General features: G+C 39.7%; 3 protein-coding genes across 5 annotated transcripts; all 3 read left to right on the top strand.

Annotated features, from left to right (window-relative positions):
- Nucleotides 1–1,328: 1,328 nt before the first annotated feature.
- Nucleotides 1,329–6,491, top strand: pigs (phosphatidylinositol glycan anchor biosynthesis, class S). The gene is made up of 12 exons (XM_053331570.1): nt 1,329–1,347; nt 2,152–2,291; nt 2,403–2,514; nt 2,596–2,685; nt 2,777–2,868; nt 3,031–3,271; nt 3,386–3,528; nt 3,615–3,729; nt 3,834–3,979; nt 4,285–4,385; nt 4,469–4,679; nt 5,150–6,491. Exons 1-12 carry the CDS (start codon nt 1,329–1,331, stop codon nt 5,426–5,428), a joined length of 1,689 nt encoding a protein of 562 aa, XP_053187545.1. The 3' UTR covers nt 5,429–6,491.
- Nucleotides 6,492–7,515: 1,024 nt separating this feature from the next.
- On the top strand, nt 7,516–11,830 carry srsf1b (serine and arginine rich splicing factor 1b). Of its 2 annotated transcripts, XR_008322830.1 has the most exons (5): nt 7,516–8,014; nt 9,658–9,851; nt 9,935–10,107; nt 10,295–10,942; nt 11,273–11,830. XR_008322830.1 is itself a non-coding variant. In XM_053332269.1 (4 exons), exons 1-4 carry the CDS (start codon nt 7,830–7,832, stop codon nt 10,469–10,471), a joined length of 729 nt encoding a protein of 242 aa, XP_053188244.1. In that variant the 5' UTR covers nt 7,516–7,829; the 3' UTR covers nt 10,472–11,830. The 2 variants fall into 2 exon arrangements, 1 of the variants encoding a protein (XP_053188244.1); XM_053332269.1 differs by having other exon boundaries at nt 10,295–11,830.
- Nucleotides 11,831–15,879: 4,049 nt separating this feature from the next.
- Nucleotides 15,880–17,942, top strand: dynll2b (dynein, light chain, LC8-type 2b). Of its 2 annotated transcripts, none has more exons than XM_053332270.1 (3): nt 15,880–15,967; nt 16,849–16,993; nt 17,094–17,942. In XM_053332270.1, the coding sequence occupies exons 2-3, from the start codon at nt 16,862–16,864 to the stop codon at nt 17,229–17,231; spliced, it is 270 nt and encodes an 89-aa protein (XP_053188245.1). In that variant the 5' UTR covers nt 15,880–15,967; nt 16,849–16,861; the 3' UTR covers nt 17,232–17,942. The 2 variants fall into 2 exon arrangements, with proteins under 2 accessions (XP_053188245.1, XP_053188246.1); XM_053332271.1 differs by having other exon boundaries at nt 15,889–15,956.
- Nucleotides 17,943–18,050: the final 108 nt, after the last annotated feature.

Below are 18,050 nucleotides of genomic sequence, written 5' to 3'. Positions count from 1 at the left end.
CAGGGCAGCTAAATCTTCCAGTGCTGGCTTGAAAGTTAAAGGAACAGGCTTGTGACCAAAGAAGTCACTAGTTTGATACAGAAACTAAGGAGGACACAGCTCACTTCTCCCTTATGAAACTCCCTTTTACTCCATAATGCTTCAGTGGAGCTGCTCACTACCACCAGATCAGACTATGGCTGTACTGGGTTTACAGGAGCTCCCAGGTGTGAATGTGGATCTGCCATCATCATTGCATTGGTTCCTGAAAAACAGAGCCTCGCTCTCAGTGAAACCTCCTGCGATTAAGAAAGATTCATACATTTTTCCAAAGTGATAGCCTAAATGTTTTGTTGCTGTCTATTTTTGTTTATGTCAGTAATGTTTTATGATTGAATGTAAACAGTGAATAGGCTATATGAAAAATAGAGCCCACAGTGGAGTCTAAGAAAGCAATGTAAGAATGACTGATGGCTACATTCAATTTAGCTGTTTCAGTTTCAGGATCCAGCTGGAATAGAGCCACGGTTAATGTTATTAGTAACATAACTCAGCATTTCCTGCTGATACAGTCAACCGCCTCCTTTAAAAGGACCCTCTTGTTGTTGATATAGAGATGTTGATTGAAATTAGTAGGCCAAACTGTTGGACGCAGTTGTGCTTCTAAATTTTGCTCCTCCATGTGTTTAAAGGAGGTGAGCAAAATAATGGAAACACCTAAATGTAGTGCAGACCACATAAACATCACCACAAACCTCAAAATGTAAAGTGCAGTCTTTAACACTGAATAGAATAAGTACAGTAGCAGAGGTTTTGGTTCGTATGTACTAATATGCAAGTGTTTCTTCTATAGACACTCAAGACGATAATTACAGCATAAAATTAGCCTAAATGTACAAAGAACCCTCCTGTGTGCTGCCCTTGTACTATTTCATTGCTCTTTGTAACATTGTTTCAGAAGTTATTATGTCCAGGTCACCAGACATGTGCACGACTTGCTGGGTTATACTGGAAGTAGTCATTAGGACATTGAGACACCGCATGGGGCGCTACTTATTTATGTTTCGCATTGTGTTGTGTGCGTTTAATATATTCATGCTGTGGGCGGACGCTGACGGTAAGTAACAATGTTTCAAATCTCGAATATAGGACGAAACAGATGAAACTATTCTACCCTGTCTGCTTCTGTGTGCTTTAAATCTGAAATTTGTGCACGACTGGCTTGATGGTTACTGTTTCTGCCATAGACTGTGGTTTCTGCAGAACAGTGATCCCGAGCTACCGGACCACGTGACATGTGATTTGACGGTGTGTATTAACAAACGCACCCAATCATTTCATTGACAGAAATGGCTACCACGGAAGTGGGTGAGTATATACACAGCTGCTTTTCAATAAAACATTTTTTCTCTGTATTTATTTAAGTTAGCATTAGCAGCTAATGATAGTTTGATAAAGGATGTTTAATAAAATGAGAAGTTGCGTAGCCACAGCGCGAGGCGGCAGTTTTCCTCAATGTTATGGCTGAAGCTAACATTAGCATGCAACATCACTGCAGGCACACCTGCTTCTCCTGTTTCATCATTAATTACAGCTTTATACAGTCTCAGAGAAATGTAAATCCAACACAGCAACTATGATACCAAAACTGGAACTGGAAAGAGGGAGGATCTGTCTTTCTCAACGTGCATTAAAACCCTCTAGTTAGAGAGAATAAGCATATTACCAGTTGTGTTGAATTCTCTCTAGCTTTAAAACTGAACAACGTCCTGTAACTGTCACTGTATACTCTAGGAGAACTTATAAACTGGTCAATCAATGTATTAAGGGCTAGACATGTAAGATTTATAATGAGATAGTCATAATAATTAGACTACGTTAAAATCATTTCATTCAATGTTGTCTGAAAATTATCACTCATAATTATTTATATGCTTACATCCAACTTCACTTTACATTAAAAGTTCAGCATTTTGTTTGGTTTTTCGTGGAATAAACAGATGTAAACTGGAATATTTTAATCAGAGGTGTCCTGGAGGGCATCACTGACATATGATCTGAGAGACTGATGAGGTTAAAAAGTGACTTTGTTACACATGTGACCAACAATATGGTTTCCCCAAAAGCCTCATCTATCTTCTTTTTCTTTACATTTTCCTTTCATTCTCTCAGAGCGTAGACGTGGCCAGCTTGCTGCTCTGTCCATAGCAGCAGTGGTCATCATCGTGGGAGTCCCTCTGTGGTGGCGAACGACTGAAACGTACCGTGCCTGGCTGCCTGTCAGTCAGATACAAGAGTTGTCTAAGCTGCAGGTTTGTTTGTGCTTCCATTAATTGCATGTCTCTCATCCTGTGGTCATTTTCTCTGTGTAATACATTTTTTTAAATACCCTGCTCTTTCTTTCTGTCTTTTTTTTTTGGCAGCTACATTTGAGTGCTGATGTGGAGGTGTTGTTTGCACGTGGAACGTTGACGCCAGAGCAGCAGAAGAAGGTCCCACTGACACAGACGCAGGATGACGAGCACATAGTAGATGGTGATTTGTTAATGTTGTCTGTGACCTTTAAAATAAAAAGAGATGAAGGCTGCAGAGTAATTCTTGTACTTTAATTTCCAGAGGACACAGCTTTGAGGTATACGTATGAGACACGGTATCGCACGGCTACAATCATGGAGGAGGACGCCCTGAACCAGCCCACTGCTGCAGGTAAGATGCTGTTTTTCTGTCAGATTCAAATGCTAACATATAAGTTAGGTCACAGTTAGTAATTTCTCTCTTTTTTTCTCTCCTGCTTTAGAGGCAGATCTTTCTCTACATACACTCAGTGAGAGTCCGTGTGGTTCTTTGGTTGTGTACGTGATCCCAGAGTCATCTACACTGCTGCCTGAGGTTAAAACTGTTTTGAAGTTTTGCTTTTGTCAACTCTATCCTTATCCTTTATTTCCTTAACTTTTACTTTTGTAAGTGTTGTATGTTCATTTATGTCACTCTGAATAAGTAGAATATATTAAAAATATACCCAATACTGAACTCTATCTTCATGACTGTCAGGATATTGACGTGTATGTTGGTCAGCGACGGACAGCCTTGCTGCGTATTGGTGCCCAGATGAGAGTCGGCAGGACGCTAGAGCAATTGTTGGCTCACCTGGAGCCTCGGATCAAGCAGGTGCTGCAGGTGATGTCTTTTAGCCACACAGACATCACAGCTGCCCTCAGCGACCGAGTCCGTCTTAGCCCTGGCAACAAAGAGAGCATAGCCGACAGTATGAGAGCTTTTAAATCCAGCCCAGGTTGGTTCTTGTTTCAGCACAGACATAAACATGAGTAACTTAATTTATGTTCTAGTCAGTAACCTCTGTGGACACTTTCCTTCTGTTCTCTCCTCATTCTTTTCTTCTCTTTAGGTTATGAGATTACATTCAGTCTGTTGAACCCAGACCCAAAGTCACACCGGCTGTACTGGGACATAGAGGGTGCTGTGCAGACCTACATCCAACCTTTGTTTACAAAACTGTCTCCTGTGGCCAACTTTAGCATTGACTCTCAGGTACTGTGTGTGTGAATGTGAATTACGCACATCACAATGAAAAGCTGCTCCGCTACTGTATGTCATCATACATGTTCTTCTTACAGACTTTGCACTATGCCATGCTTGGTGTCAACCCTCGCTTTGACAGCAGCCGTAATGCCTACACACTCAACGCTGACAGCCTTGCACATGTCATCAACCCTGTGGAGGCTAGACTGGGTAAAAGAAAATGAACAAATATTTTTACAACGAGAAACATGGTATTATTTGTTCTGGTGTATTTATACTGTATATTTAACGTTTTTCTTGTATCTGATTTGCAGGCTCTAATGCTGCATCTTCCAACCCAGTGCTGAATTTTCTGCTGTACGTCCCAGATGCCCACCACTCACCCCTTTACATTAACGACCACAAGAAACAAGAAGTGCCTTCAAATGCGTTTCACTCTCCACGTTGGGGTGGAATCATGGTGAGATAATCTCAGGGCAACAGTGGGAAACAGTACACTAAATACTCATATTGATCATAGATTATTATAAATTATTATGTTTACTATATTATTAATAATGTGTTAGTTATGGTTCGGATCCGACCACAGATTTATGCTGCATGTCATTCCCCTCTCTCTCCCTGTTTCCTGTCAGCCTCTCTGCCAGCTACTGTACTTGGCAAAATAAAGGCAAAAAAAAAAATAATAATAATGTGTTAGTTATGCTCTGATTGTGCACTCTAATTTGTTGAGTTGGGTACTGATTTAAAAAAATATTTTTATAGGTCTATAATGTTGATGGTTTCTATGGACCAGAGGCTGTGTTCCCTGTTGACATCAACATTAATATGGCCAAAGTCATGGGAGTCTTCCTTGCACAGCTACGGTAAGTGGGCACCTACAGTATATTGCAGCTTTTCCTGTAGATACAGAAATATTAACATTCCCACCCCTACCATGTCTGGTCAGACTGCTGCTCGGGGTACAGTCGTCTACCCCTCCCCCTGGCTTTGTGGTTGCACCGTGCGGGAGCACAGGACTGGCTGATTGGGAGCTGGACCGCCTAATGTGGAGTCGGAGTGTGGAAAACGTAGCAACAGCAACCACCACCATCACCTCTCTGGCGCAGCTGCTGGACCAGATAGGCAACATTGTTATCAATGACAACATTGCTGAACAGGTAAGATGCAGACACAGCTGCATTAATCTGATGGATTCTGTGTTGCCTATATGTGTGTGTGTATACATAAGTGTAAGGGTGTGTAAAAAGCGTTCAGTACTTTATAAAATCATGTGCTGTAGTGTGTTTATGCTCCATGATCTGATCTTGCGATAAGAGACAATCTTGGCATCAGTGAAGTTAAAAATACAACTTCCTTTACCTTCAAAGGGGTTTTGTGTCACTGCAAATACAGTTTCTTAGAAAATATTGCAATAAAACATTAAAGCTAATTAAAGCAGTGTGGTGTCCTTTGAGTGGTATCTTATCAATGAACTAGTTTGACAATCATTGTAAGAAAATGTGAATCATGTACACGAAACAGTGTAAACTGATATTTGAATGCACAAATACAGGAAGTTTTATTCATACAACTCAGTTTTTGTCACTTCATCACTTGAATCTAACTTGTGGTTGTTGTTGTCACTCAGGTGTCCAGTGCTCTCACATCACTGCAGCTGGCTGTGGCCGAGTTGGAGGCCGGGAACCTCGGCTTTGCTCTGCAGTACAGTAAAGAGGCCATCTTGGCATCAGAGAGAGCCTTCTTCGATCCTTCTCTCCTCCACCTCCTCTACTTTCCTGATGACCAGAAGTTTGCCATCTACATACCTCTCTTCCTGCCCATGTGTGTGCCTATTCTGCTGTCACTGCTCAAAATAGTGTCTGAGGCCAGACAGAAACGCAGAGAAAAGCAAGCCAAGAAGGACTGAGAGACACAAATTGGGACGAATATAAGGTCTGAACACAAATGGCATAATGAATAAACGTTTATGTCAGTGGCCTTGACATCTAGGTACAGAGGTAGGCATGAAGAAATGTTCATATGCAGCACTGAGGTGTGGGTTTCACAAATTAGTTGAGTATTATATTTTTTGTTTTATGTGAAGAATTGTGTTTATGGCAAGATTTTAAGGAATGACTGCTGTGACTGTCAAACACTGTACAGTTTAATGCTCGGATTGTTATAAATGTGTTTTTATATTTGAATTCAACATTCTAAGTTATTAACAAATAAACTCACAGATAGAGCTCTATCTGTTTTTTTGTTTGTTTTGTTTTTTGACAGTTATTAGATTTGATATGAATATCAAATACATTTGGGAGACACACCTGTCTAAACCGTCATACACTAAGTTTAGACCAAGTTGAGCATTTAAGTTTGTTCCTGACATTGGAAATTGAACACAAAGTCCACTTTAGTAGCGTTTTACAGAGCTTTCAATGGCCTCTCACTGTTTAACAGCAGAGTTAATTGGTGTTAAGTTATTCAGTGTGTAGTTTGTCATGCTACACAAACTAAAGCACTGACTATGTTGTGTTTTTTTCACCTGGGTCATTGACCGATTCTGAATGTAGCATGAGCAATCTGATCCCAGTGCATCATCAATGTCTTTTTTAAATATATTGACATGTATTTGTGTTAAATGTGTAAAGGGCCAAAGGGGACGATGTGGCTACAACACCACACACATACAGCTAACAAAACAATTTCACTCCAAATACCATTTTATCTCTTCTGGAGCTCTCTATCATATCACATGATTGATGATTATAAGCTTCAGAACAGCTCATAAATGGACTGTGGGGTAGACCTTTTTTGTCATTTTGAGCTAAACTTCATTTAAAAGTTTGCCTGAAGCTACTATGATACATACTGAGATAGTCATATCAAGTGGATATATGCCACATTTCCAGATTTTTAGCATCGAATCTCCCCTTTGTTGAGATGCAGTGGATCTATAGTAACAAAAAGAGGAATTTTGGCACTAAAGAGACTAAAGTTTTAAAGTTTTAAAACTGATAAAATAATAAAGATAAAATAATAGTACTGAGATGTAATATCTGATTATCTTTTTTTTTTTTAAGATTTATTTTTGGGCTTTTCATGGCTTTATTTGAGGAGGTAACTGGCAGAGAGGCCGATAGGAATCAGGGAGAGAGAGAAAGGAATGACCTGCAGCATAGGGCCCTTGACGGATTCGAACCAGGGACACTGCGAATATGTCACATGTGCTCTAACCACATGACCACCAGGGCGCTTAAAGCTTGTTTTATGTTTTGTTTTTGCACTTTGTTTTTTCTCTCTTACAATTTGTTTTGTCTGTATTCCTTAATGGGCCTCTCGTTAAATATACAAGTCTGTCTGTATTTATTGTTGTATGTCTCATCTTTTCTTACTGTGTCATGCCTTGTATGTCCTGTCTATCACATATTGATTTCCAATAAATAAATAAAAAGATATCAGCATGATTTGACTAATTTGGATGGCTGAAGCTTCATATTAGCTCCAGATAAGCTTCTAAATACATTTTTGCACAGAAGGAGGCTTGCTGTGGATTTTCATTAACATTGTAAGTGCAAGAGATCTTCTAATGATCAGTATGAACTGTCAAAGCCCATTTCTGTCAATGTGATGAAAGGATTCAGATCCTGTAAGTCAATGTAATGAGAAACTTTAGCAAAATAATGTCTTATCTCAAAATAATGACTTAGTATCGCAAAAATAATAACTCAGTGTTTCATGATAATGAGAAACTACCTCAAAATATTGACTTATATTATGAGTTATTAGTATCCCATTTTTTAGATACTAAGTCCTTATTTTGAGATAGTTTATCATTATATTGACATACAAAATCTTTTTTTATCACGCTGGTGGAAATGGACATTGATATATAATGAACAGGAGGAACGATTACAGCTAGAAAAAAAAAGGTTTAAATGTTAATGTGTGCACATGACTGTTTTCAGACATTGTAAACTCACCCTGCACAGCTCCCGTGCAGCAGGTGGCGCTGTGAGCAGCTTTAAAGTCATGTTACACTCAGCTCATCTTCATTGAAGAAGAGCACGTTGCTACTTGAATGATTTGACCAGCTTGCAAGTGTTAGCTGCGATTAACTCGACTGTTTCAGAGATCGACCCGTAGGGATTTCAACTCAAATTTAGTCGCCACTGTAACTAAACATTTAACTTGTCGCTTTATCTGATAGCTGGGGTGTTTCTTACTTAGCGGTTTGTTCGTCAGGATATTTGTTAGCTCGCTTGCTAACTTCCTTGAACTGCTAAGCTAAGCTAAGTGTGCGTGTAGCTTTGTGTTTGTTAGCCAACATGTCCGTTGTCCGAGGACCAGCGGGGAGCAACGATTGTCGGATATATGTGGGGAATCTCCCTCCTGATATTCGCTCAAAAGACGTCGAAGATCTGTTTTACAAGTACGGAGCCATTCGTGATATCGACCTGAAGAACCGGAGAGGAGGACCTCCGTTTGCCTTCGTGCAGTTCGAGGACCCGAGGTGAGTTGCTCTACCACGCCTCGGTGTTATCTCCACACGGTCACCCAAACCTGTTTTCAAATAATACACATTTATATTACTCATGTATTTTGGTAGAGCTCTCGGGTGTGAATTTATAAGGTGTAATCTGCAGTAAAGTCTGCCTCCATGAAGGTTACAGTGACCACGTTTCGTTTTACTTGGAGGGGGTCGTTTTTGGCGCTAATGTATTGTTTTCCGTTCACAGGAGTGTCTAATGTTTGGTTTACTCTACCCCCAGCAGACTGGTGCTGTGCTGCAAGCTCTCAAACTATTTGTAGCTAAAACCCAGGTGGAAAATGATATTAAAGTAGATTTTGTACATATATCATGTCAGAAACTGTACATATTTACTGCAGTAGCTTTAATCGGAAATGAACATTTGTTCTTCATTCTGATGCTGTAGACTGGGTGACTCTTTGTTCATACAAAGACTATTAATACAATTGTTAACTGCCCTTTTAGCAGTAGTATTGTAAAATCAGTATGGTACACTATTGGTAATTCTGTTCAATTAGCCACCAAGAAACTGCAACTCTCCTTTTGCGCATTAAAACATTAATTCACTAATTTTGATGGAGGGAACTTCACAAGGTTCCAGTTGATCTTACTTAAATATATTAAGTTTATTCAGCACACAAGTATCTGATCCATCAGAGAAAGTTTTGGTACAGTGCAGACAAAAATCTGAAGAATATGTAAATATAAATTATGCACACTTCTCATAAAGAAACTCCAGTCACGTCGATTTTTTGGGGGGGGACAAATGGTGATATGCTCTTTTATTACAATAATAAGAACATCTGTTGTTTACAGTCCAAGGCTGCCGCCTTATCACCTTTCTTGGCGCCGGGGCAAGATGCATGATGTCGGAAGAGCAACTGGGTCATGGAGAGGACACACTCTGTTTATTAGTGCAGATCTCTCTAACATACTGGTTCTCTATTCATTATGCCAGTTGTAGGAGTACAGGAAGGGTGCAGGACATAAATTGCACTGATGTACTTGTTTTCTTTTCTACCACAAATCTTAAACTGATAAATGCAAATGGAACAAAAGTCATGATTCATATCTCGCAATGTGAACTGAAACTGAATACTCTCGTACCTCTTGTACACTTCAGGGATATTCTTGACATCCTCCCAATAACTAACTGTTTATCATCTGATTTAGTAAAATTAAATTAATAGATTAATCAGTAAATTTATAGTTTCCACAAAAAAGAAATAAGAAATTTATAGAAATGAAGGTCTTCCCAAATCAGTCAGTAGTAACACAATGAAGAGAGGAGGGGAGGCACTGACGTCAGAAGAGGGAGATAATTTAGTACGCTCAACATGTGCCCAAATTACAGGCAAGCCTGAAAGTGCCAACTTGAAAGGCCATTCAGTCCAAGTCTTTTGTGGTCTTTTGTTTCATTAAGTGCCTGTGCAATATACTGAGCATGTTGAATTCTCAGCTGAAATATTTGGGGGCATTTTCCACTTCAGATTTCCATCCGCAGGACAAAAACTAACTGAGCAAGATGCTTTTTTTTTTTTTTTTTTGCTATTTAATCACAATAGGCTCTCAGTTCCTGGACTTGTGAAGCTGGAAAGATGATTGATAACTGTTGTATTTCACAGGGATGCTGAGGATGCTGTTTACGGGCGTGATGGTTATGACTACGATGGATACCGCCTCCGTGTTGAGTTCCCTCGAAGTGGAAGAGGAGGTGGTGGTGGAGGTGGAGGTGGTGGCGGCGGAGCACAGGGAGGACCCCCGAGAGGGAGGTATGGTCCCCCATCTCGACGCTCGGAGCACAGAGTTGTAGTTTCAGGTGGGTGTTCCTCCGGCTGGAGGTTCTTATTACCTAAAGTGTATGAGTTGAATTGGAGTCTTACGCCACCATTTTCCTGTCAGGTCTTCCTCCCAGTGGAAGCTGGCAGGACCTGAAGGATCACATGCGAGAGGCAGGCGATGTGTGTTACGCTGATGTGAATCGTGACGGCACTGGAGTGGTGGAATTTGTACGCAAAGAAGACATGACTTACGCTGTCCGCAAACTGGACAACACCAAGTTTCGTTCTCATGAGGTATGTAAAGGATTATAATATTTGGATGAAAGAAAACAATTTCAATATTTTTTAACTCATCTGAACACGCTAAATGCAGTTCTGAGTGATGATGTATCACCAAAAACATCTATTTCTCATTTAGCAACTTTAATAATGGGATTTTTTAGTAATGTGTGTGTGTGTGTCTGTGTGTCTGTGTGTCTAGGGAGAGACGGCCTACATTCGTGTGAAGATGGACGGTCCTCGCAGCCCCAGCTACGGTCGCTCCCGCAGTCGTAGCCGAAGCAAGAGCAGATCGCGCAGCTACTCTCCCCGTCGCAGCAGAGGTTCTCCGCGTTACTCTCCCCGACGTTCCCGCTCCCGTTCCCGTTCCCGCACCTAGATTCACCCCAACCTTAACCGCAGCAGTGGTGTACCTCGGAGCCGCAGAGGAAATCTTCACGTCACATAACAAACCCTGTATACTCACCACTGAGCGTCTCACGTGTTACCTGTTTACAGTCTCTTTGTGTTGTCTCATTTCCTCCACTTTTGGTTGCAGTTTTCATTTTTGCACACCAGATAAGTCTGGTCTGTGTACATGGCCTCGTTTCTCTTTCTCCCTTCTTCTTTTCATCATCATTTTCCTGCTAACCATCTCTCCCTCTTTTCTACACCTTTTCTTCAGCTGTTTGTCCTCTATTGTATGCTTTCATTTGGAAAGATTCTACTTCTTTAAAGCATATACTACTGTACTTTGACCTTCTTGTGTGTCTCTCTATAGAGTTCAAAGGAACAGGATAGGATGGGAACAGAGGAAACAGTTCATATTAAGATTAACAGGAGGAGGAGGAGTCAAATGTGGCACCCAATGGTATGATGGCTGTGCAGTGTTTTATATACACTTGACAATGGAGTGCCATTGTTGAATGTTTTCAGTAGTAATAACTTCTGTATACTACTCTGTCTTTGGAGACCCAAAGCTTATGCTTTTGCTTATCTCTCAGTATCCAAAGTAAATCTTAGTTTGTTTTTTTTTTTGGTTTTTGGTTTTGGTTTTTTTGGAATTTAATGTAGATGGTGTCCCTTGTTTTTCTCAGTGAACTCCCTCGTAGATGCATTTAATGACAGATTATTTTTTTTAAATTTTGAAGGTGTGATTCTAACTTGCCTCCTTCTCTTTGGTTCTGCTGGTATTCTGAAGGTTTGGACTGGGCTCATTGTCTCCCCATTCCGGAGCTGGATCAGGATCAGATCAGGATTAGGATTTAGGCGTCAGGATGGATACATGGAGCAGGAGCACGGGAGCATTTTACCGGGAGGGAGATCCCGAAACCGGCTCTGTCCACATAACCCCATCAAACCGGAAACTAAACTAAAGCTAAATTGGCATTCAGATAATCCAAATTATTTTTTCCATTTTGTGTGGGACCTCAGAGACACGATTACTGACGGCACCGCGATAATTTTTTTGTTTTTTAAAAATGTATTAAAAGAAAAAAAAAAAAGAAGAGCAGAGCTTGGATCTAAACCAGGAGGAGGGCTGGGAGGTGCAGGATGGATCCACACGCGTAAGGAGAGTGGTAAATAGTGGGCAACTTGTAACAGTGGACGAGGGAGGGAGGGCAGGAATGTTACCTTTAATGTGGTTTGTATCATTTTCTTAGGTCAGTCTTTTCCTGAGGAGATCATTTCTGATTTTCTTAAGTATAATCTTCAGTATCGTAAAGCTTTATTCTCTTTTAATAAAACTTTAACATAGGTTAATTGTTTGTGTTTTTCTTTATGGTCATTTTTCTTTGGGTTTATAAAAAAGGGTTGGGCACAAAAACATGGAACATGTACATGTGAACAACACATTGAGTTATATTTGCAATATTGGGGTCTTCTCATTTAGTCTTTACATAATAGCTTATTTTTGGAGGACTTGATGCCTGCAAATGCTCATATTGATTTCAGTTTTTCATTTTTGCTAAACCTGACTTACCTACTTAGTGTAGCGTGTCTGGCTCCTTCAGATCGTGCCTCAGTCTTTCAAAGTGCCCATTATAATAAAGTGAACTGCATACAGCAGAAGATAAGTAACGCAAAAGATCATTCACACACAGGTTTCATACACAGTGCTACTTCAGATAACATGATGCTTAATATTCCACATATGGCTGGGATGGATGGATCAGTGAGTGTTCATCAGTATTTATCTTATTTATCTAGAGCTGCAACAATTAAATCAACAAACTTCTGGCTCTTAAATTAATAAACGTTTTTTAACAAGACAATTTCAGTATTCTCTCATAGCTTTTCAAATGTAGATATTTTCTGGTTTCTCTAGTCCTCCTATGATAAACTAAATATCTTTGTTTTGTGGACTGTTGGTCATACATAAAAGAATTATTGGAAAGACCGTAGGAAGCATTTTTTCACCATTATGTCCCCTACATATGTATTTAAACACAAGTCCCACTGCAGTCAATGTGTTTCTTCTTGCTCCTACAGCTGTGTGAGCATCACTGTGCTGGATGTTTGTGAAGAATTTGACATTAGAAGGTTGTTTCCATTTTCACCTGCTGAAAATTGAAAAGTATCTCATGAGTCAAGAGCATGATTTTTGATGTCACAAATAGTTACGTTTATTCAATCTACAGAATTTGAAACCTCCAGTACATATACTCTATGGACTAAACTGTATCAGACATTATTTAAAGTATTTTATATACATAGTAAAACTTGACTGGAGGGGATCTTTAATAGAAAACGTAATGGCATCACCAAAACAATATGTTGATCCATTTTGGATCGTTTCAGCACCATGGAGAGAGACACTTAGAATGAATGGCTACGCTCACACCGCAGGCCTTAATGCTCAATTCCGATTTATTGCTCAAATCCGATTTATTGTTTGGTTGTTCATATTACACTTTTAAATGTGGCCTCCTGAAGTGACCCGCATGCTCAGTTGATCATTAATGACGTCACACACAGAACGGTGTTTACGGAAGCGAACATGGCAACAGCAACAGCTGGTGAAGTTACTGATAGTCTCATTTATGGTCTAATGTTAAAAACAGTGTGTGAGAGGGTGATGTTAAAAAGGAGGAAGAGGAGAAAGAAAATGAATACTTTAATGACGTCTTTATGCCGAGCATTAGCTGTGTGTTGTCTGTTCAGATTGCGGTCGCATTCAAAAAAATCTGATATGTATCCGATTCAGTACCACATTTGAAAGTGGCCTGAATCGGATTTGGAAATGTCAGATTCAATGCGACTTGTGCTGTTCACATTGTCAGAAACAAATCAGATATGGGTCACATTTGAGCAAACAAATCGGATTCAGGTCACTTTTAACTGGTGTATGAACGTAGCCAAGTACAGAAGAAGAAAATAGTTGAGACCATTTTTTCTTTAAAAATTAGTCAAATTGTTCAGTTGATAATGAAAATATTCGGCACTTAGTTTAGTAGCTGGCAATTAACCTCTTAACGCACGCTGTTCCGCCTACGGGACGGGACGGATGTTAGGAGGTAGCCACACGTTCTTCTGGATGTTTCAAACACCAACCCTTAAATATATATACTCATGCCGTACACCATTGGAAAGCTTAGATTGTCCTGATTCATTCAAGACCACTCACGACTTATATGGTTGCTCACAGCCGTAATAGTATTAACGATTGGCTCGGCTAGCCACTCGGCTAAGTGAGAAAAGCTATAATGCCTACATACCTTCAAAGTCTTCCCTTTATCCACAACGATCATCTTATGACTAAGGACTTTCTGTACAGCTCGCCAAGTATCCATTCTTGTGAAATATGATATCCGTTTCCATAAAACCGAAATACTTTCCTCAATATGTCCATGTATTTAGTCCAACACGTAACGTAATAACACAAATAACAAACCATATACGGTCCGTTTACGTCATTTCCTGACCTGCACATCCATCTCAGAGTACACGTGACTAGATGTTTACAACCGTGAGCCTCTTCTGCTTCTGACGACACCACACACAAGCCAATCGGTGTTTAGGATTAGGCAGTACATGTCTCCAAAGCCAATGAGGACATGTGACCGACGACAATGACGACATGGCTTTGATTGACAGTTGTTCCAGCCTATGGAAATATTCGGAGAAATGAAGTTGATAACCTTTTAGCCAATAGTCTGAGGTTTCCAACGGTGTATGACACCAAGCTATTAAATTTAGCTGTCCATAAACAAACTCCAAGCGTAACCGGCGTGCGCCCTGTGCGTAAAAGAGTTGAACCATATCATTACGCACTCGGCATTTTGGTACACGGTTGGTTCTTCTTCGACTTGACATATGACTTATACCAAAATAAACAGATAGATAGATAGATAGATAGATAAATAGATAGATAGATATGGCCAAACAAAAAAATATGGTTATATACAGTATATAATAATAATAATATGGTGTCAGCTTTCATTAGAGACCAAGATTTTGATTGTAGGCAAAGGGGTTGTATAGTTATAGATGTTTGATTGTGGTTATACAGCTTTGGTAACCAAGTGTCCATTTGGAGTCTCCAAAAAGGACCTGAGGAAAACGCATGGACATACCTGTTGAAAAATAACTCTGAAAAATTAATCTTTTGGTCTTTTGACTCCAAATTTGGACTGCATGAAGCCAAGACCTGTGGCTGTGGCCTCATTGTGTCTATATCCCGCTGAGAGGTCCCTGAATGTCTGTACACATGTCATTGTAAAGGCAAACCTATGGGCGAGTAAACAACCCCATCATTGTAACCTCTGCCACTCTTTGTCAGTAAGTCACAGAATCACACAGACACTTTTACAAGAATCGAGAGTGTTTCCTTTCCACTGACACCAGACACATCTCTGAGTCTCAAACTATGTGGGATCTGTGCTGCTCACAACTAGGGCATGTCATTTAGGCTAACAGCATAAAAAATAGGGGCATGTGTTAAGAGGTTAATCAACTAATTGGCAGTGGTCTATGCTGAGTGTTACTGAACAGCTGTTTTTCTATATTTGCTGTACTGCATGCTCCCATTATATTAATGGGATATTAATTAGCAGCAGAGTATATGTATATTTATTTATTTTACTTTACTATTTTAATTAAGAGAATACAAAACTAGAATGAGGGCTTGGAGATGCAGGATGGATGGCTCCACTCACACAAGGAGATGGTCAGCCAGGAACAGTGGATGAGGGAGGGAAGAGGGAGGACTGGGGAAAGGCAGGGTTTATCTTTTTCTCATAGGTTGGTCTTTTGCTGCAGAAGATGAGTTTTCATTTGTCTAAGTATAATCGCCAATATCTTTAAAAGTCTCATTTATAGTTTACTATCATAATTTTGGATTTTCTTTGTATCTATTGTTGCATGTGTGACATGTATATAGGTATTACACAAGCACACAAGCAGCTTTAGAAATTATTTCATTACACTGAAGGTTAATTGTGGAATTGCTGGTATTGTATTCAATTCATGTCCTCAGTTAGTTCAATTTATACCATTTCTTCAAAATCAGCTAGAAATGCATTCTGTGACTATCTCCTCCTCTGTGACTCTAATCTACATTTGAATGTGTTGCAATCCCTTCAAAATGTGTGGATCAATATTATCGATCCACCCGATCACCTGGATCAATCACGCCCCTGTGGGGGAGGGAAGGGGGCGGACGGATAGGGTTGGATGAAAATGGTGCATTCTGGGTGGAAATAAGATGCAGCCAGGATCCGCAAGTAAAAAACGCCGTGAGCCGGATGCAGGCTTCACTGCAACCAATCAGACTGTGGATGTGACGTGAAGGGCGGGGCGCAGACGCACGTTTTTCCTTCCATTAAACCCACCGGAGGACTGTGGAGCTCCACGTTACGCACACCTTTAAATACTAAATCAACGTAGAGACACGGTAAGACTTAATTGTATTGTATGACAGTGTGAAGCGGTGTGTTTGTAACTAATGAAACCTCTGCCTGGTCAGCAGGTGAGAATGAATACTGATGTTTCTGCTGGCTGCATGCTAACCTCCTGTGTTTGTCCTGCCAGGCTGTGACCGCTCCTCTACTTTGTTCCCAAACCTCACCATTAAATACTGAGAATGAGATTATTATTTATTATTATTATAGAAGGAATAGCTACTCTTATGTGTCTTAAAAAATCAGCCGAAATAGTTGATTATTGCTTCACGAGCAGCATTAATACAAAGTTAGTGCAGGTGCACCCTGTGACGTCAGGTCATGGCAAACCTTTTAAAGGACAGCTGCACAATTTTTCAAGTCTGTCTTAAAACAACGGTCATGAACCCAAATGAACTTGAAAGACGTTTTTCTTTCTGTAATAATCTCCCCCTGTTCATACTGACTTTATTTAAAGCTTTATGTGAAGATAATATGATGCTTCAGTAGTCTGAGTTAGTCAAATAAAGTGGATATCTTCCACACCTTCAGTCTTTTTAGTCAAAACAAAACAAAACATGGAATTAGGCTCTAAAGTGACAAATGTTGAAAGATACTGACTTGATTTGACTAATTTTGATCACTGAATTGTCATCAGCTTCAAATAAGTTTAAATTTTAAGGTTTAACTTAAATACATCTTTGCACAAAATGCTGCAGATTACATTGAAAGTGTCATTTGGGCACCTGAGAATAGGTGACATTTTCTTTTTTTTTTTTTTTTTAAATCATGTACTGTCAACTTGAAATAGAACAATTGTAAGTCCACATCTGAGGGGAGGATTAAGTTTTTTTCCTCAGTTATTCAGTAACCTTTTTCTTTTTGTCCTGAGCAGTCAAAACGCCAAAATGTCTGACAAGAAGGCCGTGATAAAGAATGCAGACATGTCTGATGAGATGCAGCAGGATGCAGTGGACTGCGCCATGCAAGCTATGGAGAAGTACAACATTGAGAAGGATATTGCTGCATATGTCAAAAAGGTGCACAGGTCAACATTAAAGGAGCAGAACATGCATTTACTGAAAACCTGTCAATGTCCTCTCAGCTGTGATGTGCTAATCAATGTCGTCTCTCCTGCAGGAGTTTGATAAGAAGTATAACCCGACATGGCACTGCATTGTCGGGAGGAACTTTGGCAGCTACGTGACACACGAGACGAAGCATTTCATCTACTTCTACTTAGGCCAAGTGGCTATTCTACTGTTTAAGTCGGGCTGAAATCAAACATGCCCTCCTAAAACTACTTTTAATTCAGCCCATAATACTTCTGTGCCACGCTGTACATTTGCTACTGCCTCTCTGCAGACATGCCTACCTCCTGAGTTCCAGCTTGCTTCACTTTTATTTATTTTTTGCCACCTACAATACTACCACCATCAGTGGATGATACTTTGTTCATGTCTGGACTTCATTATGTATGGGGCTGTTCATAGAAAACGCCCATTAAAACTACTTGACATGTCAACATCTGCAAATCTCTCGCTGTGACTCATAATTTGTGGATATTATTTTGCTGTGCATTGACGCATGGACGTTTTGTACATTAGTTCATTTGAATATGTTGTATAAATAACTTTACATGGAATTAAAATGAGCAACAGAAAGTTTTTGTTGAAATGCCTTTAATTTTTCAGTGTTGACTGAGATAGAATTTAAAAAATGCTAAGACTGTTGCTTACACTTAATAAAGAATACATGCTAAGAGACTTCAGGTTTTGTACATGCTTGAACATTCCTGTTTTCACTTCAGTTGTAAATATTTACTATGTTACTGCTGTATATCTCTGGAATGTAACTTATTGTGCTGTTTGGTATTGTGATATTTTCAACATGTTGAGCACAAAAACAACATTGAGACAGTAAATTGGTTCAAAATGTGTATAGTGTGTCTTGAGCTTGCTTCAGTTGCTTGTACTGTATAATCAGATCTGTCATCTTGTTGGGCTGTCTGTCTATTCTGATCATATTGTGAAATACAATACAAAATGTTGATTTCTGAGGCTACAAACAAGTCAGAATGATTTCTTAAATACTCAA

Source organism: Scomber japonicus, chromosome 13 (genome assembly GCF_027409825.1).
Source record: "Scomber japonicus isolate fScoJap1 chromosome 13, fScoJap1.pri, whole genome shotgun sequence".
NCBI classification, from domain to species: domain Eukaryota; kingdom Metazoa; phylum Chordata; class Actinopteri; order Scombriformes; family Scombridae; genus Scomber; species Scomber japonicus.
This window is presented reverse-complemented; position numbering and strand designations above follow the sequence as displayed.